The 11,221-nt window shown below is 47.9% G+C and overlaps 1 protein-coding gene across 2 annotated transcripts in view; it reads left to right on the top strand.

The window, feature by feature from the left end:
• The window catches only part of KCNH1 (potassium channel, voltage gated eag related subfamily H, member 1), a 252,546-nt gene that overhangs the window by 174,089 nt on the left and 67,236 nt on the right, over positions 1-11,221 (top strand). For both annotated transcript variants that reach the window (XM_015568819.1, XM_015568818.1), the window contains exons 8-9: positions 2,905-3,104; positions 9,002-9,254. In XM_015568819.1, the coding sequence (XP_015424305.1) occupies positions 2,905-3,104; positions 9,002-9,254 (453 nt within the window). The remainder of the gene's footprint in view (positions 1-2,904; positions 3,105-9,001; positions 9,255-11,221) is intronic.

The raw sequence follows: 11,221 nt of genomic DNA, 5'->3' as shown, positions 1-11,221 counted from the left end.
ATCCGCCTCCTTTTGGTCAGTCAGGTGAACACCGCTCCCAGGCAGCACTTTCTGACCCTCCTTTACAGTTCTCTTCAGGTGGATCTGTGGCCTCAGTTTTTCAGGCGCCGTATCCAGCCCTGCCAGGCCGACTACCTGAAGGTTTCCTTCCCTGGCCTCTAGATCCATGCCTTTCTCTCCTTTTCCTTCCCTCTTAGTCTGCCTCCTAAGCCTGAGTAGGATTGTTTAAAAGAAACGAGGTACTGTACCATACCATGGGATAGAATTCATCAACAAAAAAAGGAATAAACTATTGATATGTGCAACAAGGTAGATGGATTTCAAGGATATTTCTAAGTTGAAAAAGCCAGTCTCAAAACATCGAATACTAGATGATTCCATTTATAGAACCTTCTTGAAATGACATAATTATAAAAAAGAAGAGATTCGTGGTTTCTGGGGGAGTGTGAGTAGCACAAGGGAGATCTCTGTGACCATAGAACAGTCCTGTATTTGGAACTTGTGGTGTCAGATGTGGTGCTGGTTACGTGAATCTACACACATGATAAAACACCACAGGATTATACACATACTTTATAGCAATGCAAATCTTCTGGTTTTAATATTGTACGCTTGTTATTTGAGATATAACCGATGGGGAGACGGGGTGAGAGTTATACAGAATCTCTCTGTGCTATCTTTACAGCTTTCTGTGAGTTTATAATTATTTCAACATAATTTTTTCATTTCTTAAAAAGAGGAATGAACTATTGTTGATACAACCCAAAAGTAGATTAGGTTGCATTTACTAATTAGGTAGATTAGTGAACATTTCTCCCAAGAAGATATATGAATGGCCAATAAGCACATGCATAGGTGCTGAATGAAGTTCATTAACTATCAGGGAAATGCAAATCAAACCTACAGTGAGATAGAGATCACACTCATTAAGATGGCAATTATAATAAAAAAAAAACACAGAGAATAACAAGTGTTAGGTTTTGGGAGACATTGGGAACCCTTACACACCTTTGCTGAGAATGTAAAATGATACACCACTTTGGAAAACCATTTGGTAGTGCCTCAAAATGTTAAACATAGAGTTCCCATATAACCCAGCAACTCCATTCCTAGGTATATACCCAAGAGAAATAAAAACATACTCATGCAAAAACTTGTACATGAGTGTTTATAACAGCATTATTTATAATAACCAGGAAGTGGAAATGACCCAAATGCCCATGAACTAATGAATGGATAAGTGAAAAGTGGTATATCCATACATAGAATATTATTCAACAATAAGAGGATAGGCCTTGAAAACATTGATAAATGAAATAAGCTAGCCACTGAAGGCCATATATTGTATAATTTAATTTATATGAAATGTTCCAGAATAGACAAATCTATAGAGATGGGAAGTGGTTGCCTTGGGGATGAGAGTGGGGTGGATGGACAGGTAATGATTGATAATGGGTACAGGGTTTCTTTGGAGCGGGGACGAAAATACTCTAAACTTAGATGCAGTGATGGTTGTACAACTCAGTCAATATGCTAAAATCCATTGAATTGTATTCTTTAATGGATGTATTTATAGTATATGAATTCTATCTTAATAAAGATGCTTTTAAAAAGTACATACTGTATGATTCCATTTATATAAAATCATGGAAAATGCAACCTAATCTATGGTGACAGGAAACATCAGCAGTTGCTTGGGAATGGGAAAGTGTTGAGAGTAGGGAGAAGTGGGAGGGATGGAGGGATTATAAAGGGACAAGACAAAACTTCTCTGGGGTGATAGAGATGTTCACTATCTTGATTGTGGTGATGGTTTTATGGGTGTACACATATAACATCAAATTGTGTCCTTTAAACATGTGCAGTTTATCGTTTATCAATAACTCATTTTTAAAAACCCAGAGCAAAACTGTGTGTGAAATTCACAAATTTGATAAATATTTATTGGGTGCTGGTATAGTGTTAGCTCCTGGGGATACAGTGACAAGAAACAGATGTGTCCAGTCTTCAAGCAACTCATGCTTTGTCAAGAAGGAAGCATGTGTAATATGAGCTCTATAGACATGCCTGGAAGTCACGGTCACCCTTGTGGGGAGGTTTCCTGGAAGTGCTGGCACCTGAGGTCAGCATTCAAGGGCAACTGGGAGCTAGAAGGTGGGGTTTTGTGATGACATAATCATCCTCCTTCCTGACACTAACCTGGGGGAGCAGCAGGAGCACAGAGTATGTTCTTGTTACATCTCAGAGGGGACCTGATTTTTTCTCGTCATAACACCCCCGCCCCAGGAGTCACATGAGAGTGAAGTGGATTGTGGTACTAACATGCACCTGAATAGGAAATGCAAAGATAGTACATCCTCCATTGCTCTCAGAAGACTTGTTCTTAATTACTTATTTGTGATTACGCATTCCAGGTCTGTCCCTCCACTGCACTGTTTGCTGTGTGAGGGCCAAGAGAGACTGAGTGTCTCATTCACCCTCTTGTCCCGGCAGGTAGCACAGTGCTTGGCACATGGCAGGGTTTCATAAGGATTACTTGCTGATAGAGGTGGATGTGGGCTGGTATGGCGTACATGGAAACACATTTTATTGGTGGCCTCAGGCATGGCTCAAACTCTATGTGGCTCTATTAATGAAGTAGTCCCACTGTGCCCATCTCTCTCTGTATCCTAGCTCTGGCCCTGGTCATGTCAGCTCCCACCACCCTGCCCTTGTCCTACTGGTCTGGTGGTAGGAGACTCCACTCCCAGAGGCTCTCAGGGTGTGGTTCTCCTGGGAAGTCAGGACGGCCTGTCCTAGGGAGGGCAGTTCTGACCATTGGCCAGCTCTGGGCAAGGCGGGCATTCTTGGGCCCTGGTTCAGGGACCACTCATGTGTCATTTCTTCTCCTCCTCTTGCCTCTAGCACTTCTTTATGCCACCATCTTCGGGAATGTGACGACCATTTTCCAACAGATGTACGCCAACACCAACAGGTACCATGAGATGCTCAACAGCGTTCGGGACTTCCTGAAGCTCTACCAGGTGCCAAAGGGATTGAGTGAGCGAGTCATGGATTATATCGTGTCCACCTGGTCCATGTCCAGAGGCATTGACACCGAGAAGGTGAGGAGGGCGATGAGCTCAGATAAGCTCCTTGTCTGCCAGCCTTCCCGGGGAGACCTGGGCCTCTCATAGGACAGTGGTTCTCAAACTGGCTGTGTCTCAAATTCACCTGGGTGGCTTTGGGTGTCCAGATCCTACCTCCAGAGATTTTGATGGAAATGGACGTCTAACTGTCCAGGGCAGAATTTCCTACACTCATATAATGATAAGAATCGGGGCCACGCAGGGCGCGGTCATCAGTATTACTGATTGTCCTTTTGCCTCAGGCTAGGATGCCACAGCACTGCTACTGATCCTGTGTGTATTCAAACTTCTGATATTTTGCTCACCATGGATTTTTGTATGATCTTTTAAAACATTGCATTAAACCGTGATTTATCTCGATTGCTGACTTTTTAGCATCCCCTTCAGTTTTGTGCCCGAGACTGTGGCTTCACTCTAGTCTTGGCCTTGATAGGAATCCTGTGATGTGGTCATTCAGAGCAGAGTCCCAGCCTCTACCCCAGATCTATGGAATGAGAACTTGGGGTGGGGGTGAGGGGTAATGGAGAGACTAGAAATCTGCATTTTTAACAAGTGCCCAGATGATTCTATTTATCTGACAGGTCTGGGAAACACTGAGCGAGGGCTGGTGCCTTAACCATCAGCTGACTTGGGCAAGGCATTGGTTAGGCACCTCCCTAGACATCAGTTTTCCCACCTAGAAAGTGGAAATGACCACAAATCCCTCTTGTTCCCTGAGAGTTGCATTATTCTAGATGCATTTCAATCAAGTGAAGAGTAGAGAACAGACTATTGGAGAGAACAGAGAAAAGACGCAATGGGCTTTATTATTCACTTAAGAGTTATCTCCTTTGTGTGTTTTCTATAAGCAACAATGTAATCCTAGGCCCGTTTCCCTCTGCTTCTCAGTCTTTTCAACTGCACTTCTTCTTTTATCGTCAATTTGTAAGCACTTGGGGGAATACTGATTCCTCTCCTTGTTAGAATGAGGAAACAGAAAGATAACACCATTGCAAAAATGCCTTAGGACACATTCAAAGCCAAATTCAGCTGGCTTTGGACCGCTGCCTGAGCTCCTGGGCTCCCTCCCTTAGAACAGTTGGTTGAGAGCTGGCTGTTTAAAAGGAAAACTGGAACTAAACCTAACGGATCCCAACTTAAAAGGATCGGTACTTTAGTTCTGTTGAACTTCTGCCATGATAACAAGAGTGACGTCCCAGCGACACCACAGCACCAGCTTCCGTGAGTTGCACGTACACGGAGCACAGGTACATGCTGCCCGTCTCCACGCCGGGCTCTGTATTCATGCTTCACGCAGGCTCACAGGACCCTGCTGTTATTTCTGTTGAAAACAATAAGGACACGGAGGCCCAATTAATTTCAGTAACTGCCCATGGTCACAGAGTAGAGCGGCAAAGCCAGAATTTGAACCCAATTTGTCTGACTTCCAATTTTGTGCTTTTCCTACTATCATTTTTTAAAAAATATAAATAAAACATGTGGCAGAGGGAAGAAGGACGAGCACAGAGTTGCCCTCATTTCTCAGACAGGCAGGACTTAGTCCCTGGCTCAGCCAGTCCCCGGCCCCAGCGGTGCCTGTTGCTGCTGCTCTGCTCTGTCAGCAAGGCTGCGGGTCCTGGGGGGTGCCTGGGAGCTGATGGAGCAGAAAGGAACGTTGATCTCTCAGCCCTGGGGCTCCTTTTCCCATGGGGCCAGGATGCCTTTGCAAAGCTGGTCGTGGGAAGAAGCCCCTTCCCCACCCACACTGCAGACAGAGCTGGGCGGCTGCCCATGGAGACAGCACTGACAGCCTTCCCCCACCCAGGTCTTAGGGATCTGCCCCAGGTTCTCGTCCCATAAGACAGCGGTTCTCAACCTGTGGGTCGTGACCCCTTTGGCGGTCAAACGACCCTTTCACAGGGGTCGCCTAAGACCATCCTGCATATCAGATATTTACATTAAGATTCATAACAATAACAACATTACAGTTATGAAGTAGCAACGAAAATAATTTTATGGTTGGGTCACCACATGAGGAACTGCATTTAAAGGGCCAGAAGGTTGAGAACCACTGCCATAGAAGAAGGGATGCTAAGGCAACTCCCTACAGAGCCTAGCCTGACCTGGGATGGCTGCTCTTGCCAGCCGGCCACTGCAGTCCCATGCCCCATGCCTCTCCAGCAGTCCCCTCGCCTCCATGCTAGGTCAGAAAGGTCAGTGATGAGCAGGGGAGCCAAGGGGTGTGTGTGTGTGTGTGTGTGTGTGTGTGTGTGTGTGTGTGTGTGTGTATGGTGGGAGGGTGGTAGTGCTGGGCTCATTCAGTTTACTAGTAATTGGCTGGTGACCTTGAGCATGTCACTTGTCCTTCGGAGTCTGTGACACCTGGAAAGGAGATGGCTTAGTACTAAGGCCCACCTCTAAGGCCCTTTGAACTCTGACCTTCTGGACTTTCAAAGCCCCCCTCAGGCTGCCCCGCTGCTCTGCTGCCCTGAGAACATCCAAAATCAGAGCCCACGTGCGCCTAACCCCGCATGTGCCGGCTCGCGAGCCCAGGAGGCTTCTGTGCTCGAGTTCCAAAACGGAGTCTGGAGGAAACGCTAAGTGTTGCCTCACGTGCACATGACTACTAAGTGTTAAAGCAGGAATTGGATCCAGATCTGCCTGCCTGAAAGCCTGTTCTCCCAGCCTCGCTGCTGTCCTCCCAGTCTGGGGGGGGCTCCAGGAGCCGCCATGGTGACCTCTCCCCTGTGCCTTCAAGGCTCAAGGACCAGCAGGGATAGTCTCTCTTCAGTACCAAGTGGAAGGGAAGGTGGCCCATTGCAGGGCCTCGAGCTGACACTCTCCCTCAGAGACAGGCATTCAGGGTCCCCTACCCCGCCCAGTGTGGCGCCAACAGAAGGCTGATGGAGATGCCTGGTGGCTGTGACAGCCCGTAATTCCTCCACCCCAGGGCCCCTCTGCTCTTCACACATGCTTCCCAGTGGCTCCGCGAACGGTGCCCACGAATAAGACATTGTCACCATGCCAAGGCCTCGTCACTAGCAGCCTCTGCCAGCGAAGTCCACCCCAGAGGAAACCAAATATTTAAAGGTGAACTTTAGAGAATAAATCTTGGTTTCGAACCACTGAGCACAGTTTTGACATGACACGTGAGCATTTGACACTCCCTTGTGTTCTGTTTGGAGAGAGGAGGATTCAAATTAAATCCACATTTCTCCAGAAGTCTTGTTTTAATGAGCTCTAAAGAGGAAAGCATTAGCAAGCACTCCCAAGCACTGGCAGTCTGAATTTTCCTCGGTCTCGACCAGTCCTCCATCCTCTCTCCCGGAGACCATCCTGACCGCCTTAGCAACCTGCAACCCGAGGGCAAGAACGCAGAGGCACGCAGAGGGAGGGGACTGGCATTCCTCCAGGCCCTTCTTAGGGCCAGACACTGCCCCAGGGAAGTGTGCTGGTGGGTGTAATTCCATTTATTCCTCACCAGCCAGTGGTAGCAGAGTGCATTTCACAGGAGATGCCCAAGTGTAGAGCAGCTAAGCCACTTGGAGAGGAGAGAGTGGGCATTTCAACTGTTTGCCCTCTTCACAGCCACGCCTCCATGCAGAGCTTAGGGGCACCTGAGCGGGGTGGGGTAGGAGCAAAGCTGCCGAGATTGGAGCTGGGGTTTGAGGGAGGCTGAGGGACTTGCAGATTCCACGGTGAGCACAGACGCTGAAGCAAATGCTAAAGCGGGGACGCGGGGAGGGGGAGAAATGTCCTCCCTGGGCATGGTTGATTGTGTGTTAGGATTATTTCAGGAACACTTCTAATTTCTCTGAACAAGTCCACTTGGGGCTATTGTGTTCCTTAATATGGAGGGGGCTGTGCAATGGCTTCTTGCAAATATTTTGTCCAAGGAAATAGTTCTCCCCCTGGAAAAGGCTGAGAAATTTTCATTCCTTAAAAGATGGGACCCAGAGCCTCTTATAGTTCCCATGTTGCCTCGGTTTCCTAAATACTGAGAACCAAATCGCAGCCCATTTGTGTTGGGCAGCCACATTGTATAGGGAGTGGTTGGCATATAAGCTAGGAGTCTGACTATGTAGTTTGAGATCCCAGCTCTGCCACTTTCTGGCTGTGCCACTTTGGACAAGTGGTACAATCATAGTATTTACCTCCGAGGGTCATGTGAGGATTCAATTAGCGAATGCACAGAATACTCAAAAATGTAAAATCACGTTCCCTTGACCTTCCCTTCCTTCTTTCCTATTCTCTTCCGCACTTACTGCTAAATTTTACTTATTTTGCTTATTATTTGTCTCCTCCCATTAGATGTTAAGTTACACAAGGGCAGGGATTTTTGTCTATTTTGTTCTCTGCTACATTCTCAGAGCCTGGAATGATTCCTGGCATATAATCAGATGCTCTATAAATAAGTATGAGATGAATGAACCACTCTAAAATACTTAGCAATGCCTGGCATATGGTAAGTGCTTAGTAAATATTACTTTATATCTCTCTTTAAATCACACCCATCTTCTGTGCGTCTGCAGATCATTTCAGTTCTGAACACGATCCCTATCACTGGCTCCACTGCCAGCATTCCAGTCCAAGTCCCCTAGGCCTCACCTGGACACCTGCAGGAGGGACCTAACTTTGATGCCAGAGGCTCGCAGGGAGGCCACGAAAGGCCTCAACCCTGTGGCAGTGTCCAGGTTCTTGTCCCCATGTAAGAAAGAATTCGAGAATGAGACAGAAAGATTCAGTAAAGCAGAGAGGTTTTATTAAAGCGAAAGTACACACTCAGGGAGTGAGTCTTCCCGAAGGGTCTCAGGCGCTAGGCTTATATTTGGGGCTGGCCGGGACGAACTCATACGGGTGTGGATCTGCACAGTGTGGAGGCAGAGAGGGCCAGGCACCACCTTCCCATGGGAGAGGGAGATTTTATCCTTATCTGGCATTTTCCAGAACTGTCTAGGTCAGTGATGGCGAACCTTTTGAGCTCGGCGTGTCAGCATTTTGAAAAACCCTAACTTAACTCTGGTGCCGTGTCACATATAGACATTTTTTGATATTTGCAACCATAGTAAAACAAAGACTTATATTTTTGATATTTATTTTATATATTTAAATGCCATTTAAGAAAGAAAAGCCAACCAAAAAAAATGAGTTCACGTGTCACCTCTGACACGCGTGTCATAGGTTCGCCATCACTGGTCTAGGTGGTGGTTGCCATACAGATGGGGAGGGAAGAGGCGAGTACCTCAATCTAGCTAACCAGCCTCAACTGGATTCCTTGGCTCCATTCTTGCTCTCCAAAGCCAGGACCCTCAAACTCCCCTCTGTAGCTGCAATGATCCTCTAAAATATAGGTCAGGTCCTGTCACTTCCCTGCTCAAAGTCCTCCAATGTGTCCCCATCACACAGAATAAATCAAAGGGTTTTCTTACCTACACAGCTCTACACACTCTTCTGCTTGGCATCCTCCCGAAACCTCATCTCCTACCCCTTACCCTTCATTCACATTGGCTATTGCTCAGGTCTCCGCACAGCCTTTGTTATTCTTCTGGAATGTTCTTTCTTCGCATGGCTCCCTCTGATACATCATGAAGGTGTCAGCTTCAATGTCACCTCCTCGGAGAGGCCTTCCCCAGCTACTTAAAGAGTCCCCCACTCTTCCAGCCCTTCTACTCTTGGGAAGCCTCGTTTGAGCATTTAACACAGATTTTGGGGACCACTGCCTCCCAAAGAAAGTACGCACCATGAGGTTGGGACTGTGGCTCTCTTTGTCTGCCAGCACCTCGAGTGCAGTCTAGCCCAGTCAGGGTTGCTTCTGCCCCCAGGTGTTGAGGGGCAGTGGGGTGGAGGCCACAGAGAGGCGGGCCCTGACACTGTTTCTTCCCGTGCCTGCCCAGGTCCTGCAGATCTGTCCCAAGGACATGAGAGCTGACATCTGCGTGCACCTGAACCGCAAGGTGTTCAAGGAGCACCCTGCTTTCCGGCTGGCCAGCGACGGCTGCCTGCGGGCACTGGCCATGGAGTTCCAGACGGTGCACTGCGCCCCGGGGGACCTCATCTACCACGCAGGAGAGAGCGTCGACAGCCTCTGCTTCGTGGTCTCGGGCTCCCTGGAGGTGATCCAGGACGACGAGGTGGTGGCCATCCTAGGTAGGTGCTGCCTTTGCTGGAAGGAAACCTTCTGGTGGCCGCGGTGGGCAGCTCAGTGCCACCGCTGCCTGCACCCAGAGATTGCACCACAGGGCAACACCCGTTGTTAACTGGCATCTATGCATCTATCCTACAAACAAATATTTGAGTGCCTGTTTCGTGGAAGTCGCAGTCTGAGGCACTTAGGGTATTGCAACGACAAAAAGGAGTTTTGTCTTCAAGAGACTCCCATTCTACTGGGGAGACATTTGCCTACAGTGGGAGGGGCCTCTAACCCAGTATTCAAGTGTTGGGAGGGCTTCTTGGAAGAAATGACTGCTAAGCTGAAAAATAAAGATTGAGAACGAGTTAGCATGGAGAAGCGAAGGGACAGGGAGTATTCTAAACAGAGGGGGGAGCATGTGTGAAATCCCTGCAGAGAGCATGATTCATTTGAAGAACTTGGGGCGCATCAGTGTGGCTGGAGCACACAGAACCAGAAGGGGCCTGGGAGAAATGAATGACTGCTAAGCTGAAAAATAAAGATTGAGAACGAGTTAGCATGGAGAAGCGAAGGGACAGGGAGTATTCTAAACAGAGGGGGGAGCATGTGTGAAATCCCTGCAGAGAGCATGATTCATTTGAAGTACTGTGTGCGCATCAATGTAGTGTGGAAGAGCCACACTCAAGGGGCCAAAGAGCCGCATGTGGCTCACGAGCCGTGGTTTGCCGACCACGGGGCTAGGGAATGAGCCACGCATGAGGTAGATCATGTAGGCCCTGGAATCCACGCTAAGGGACTTGGATGTTACGTGGGGGAGCCCAAGAAGGATTTAAAGCAGGGGAGAGGCACGATCCGATTTGTACTTCAGAGAGGGGACTATGTAATTGCAGCTTGAGAGTGGATCGAAGGGGGAAGGCTGGGCGGGCAGATGAGGCTGGAGACATGTTATCTAGGGGCAAGTTGCTGGTGAGCAGATGGAGAGAAGCAAATGGAGTGACTAGTATTTTAACAGTAGGCTCAATAGAACCTGATGAAGGATTTACTGGATGTACTGTTGGGAGTCAATGAGGACTGCAGGGTTTCTCACTTGGGTAACAGGAAAGCTGGTCGGCCATACAACATCATAGGGAATGTGGGAGGCGGATAGGAACGAGGGGGCACAGGTTGGTATTTTGCACGTTGAGCATCAGTGCCCTTTGAGAGATTCATCTGATTGCCTGAGGTGGCACGTCTCCTCTTGGCGTGGGCAGGACATCTGGTCTGCACCAGGCATTTTTCCTGCAGATTCTCAGTCAATCTTTAGAGTAACCCCATGAAGTGATTGCATGATCCCCATTTTGTGTATGAGACAATGAGAGCTCAGAGAGGTTAGGAAACTCCCAAAACCTCACAGCTGACAAGGCCCATGAGCCAGCATCCTGGAGGCCCTCAGACTCCAAATCCTCTGCTGATCCATTTTGCAACACTGCAATCCTAGTGATAATTTGTGTAGTTTGTTGGTCCGTTAAGTTGCCAGATCCTGCTAAACATTGTAGATGTATATTTTTATCTTTTACATATGGTGTTTCAGGACTCTGAGGCAGAGAGAGATTAAGTTATACCAGAGTTAGAATTGAGATTCAAACTAAGTATCTAGACATAGACAGTGTTTTTTTTTTTAAAAAAAAAATCCCAAACTTTGCTCCTGCTTGACCTTGGAGTGCATGAATATGCAGCCCTCCTCTTGCTCCTCTGGCCCCAGGCGAACTTGCCCTCTTGGTTCCATTCTGCTCAGGTTAATAATCGAGGATGATTTCTATTCCTTCCGCATGTGCTGGAGACGGGGATAGAGTCTGGGTGCGGGGTGGAGGCTGAAACAAGTGTTCTGGATTCCTGGTATCCAGTGAACTCTGCAGGCAGAGTTATTCTGTTCCTTGCCTTTCTTATCCACAGAGACGTGAGGTTTGACTGTGTATGAGGAGCAGGGCACAGGAACGGTACAGCC

The sequence above is a fragment of the Myotis davidii genome, unplaced genomic scaffold (assembly GCF_000327345.1).
Source record: "Myotis davidii unplaced genomic scaffold, ASM32734v1 scaffold1525, whole genome shotgun sequence".
Lineage (NCBI taxonomy): Eukaryota > Metazoa > Chordata > Mammalia > Chiroptera > Vespertilionidae > Myotis > Myotis davidii.
Note: the sequence above shows the minus strand (reverse complement) of the source record. Positions and strands in the feature narration are given on the sequence as shown.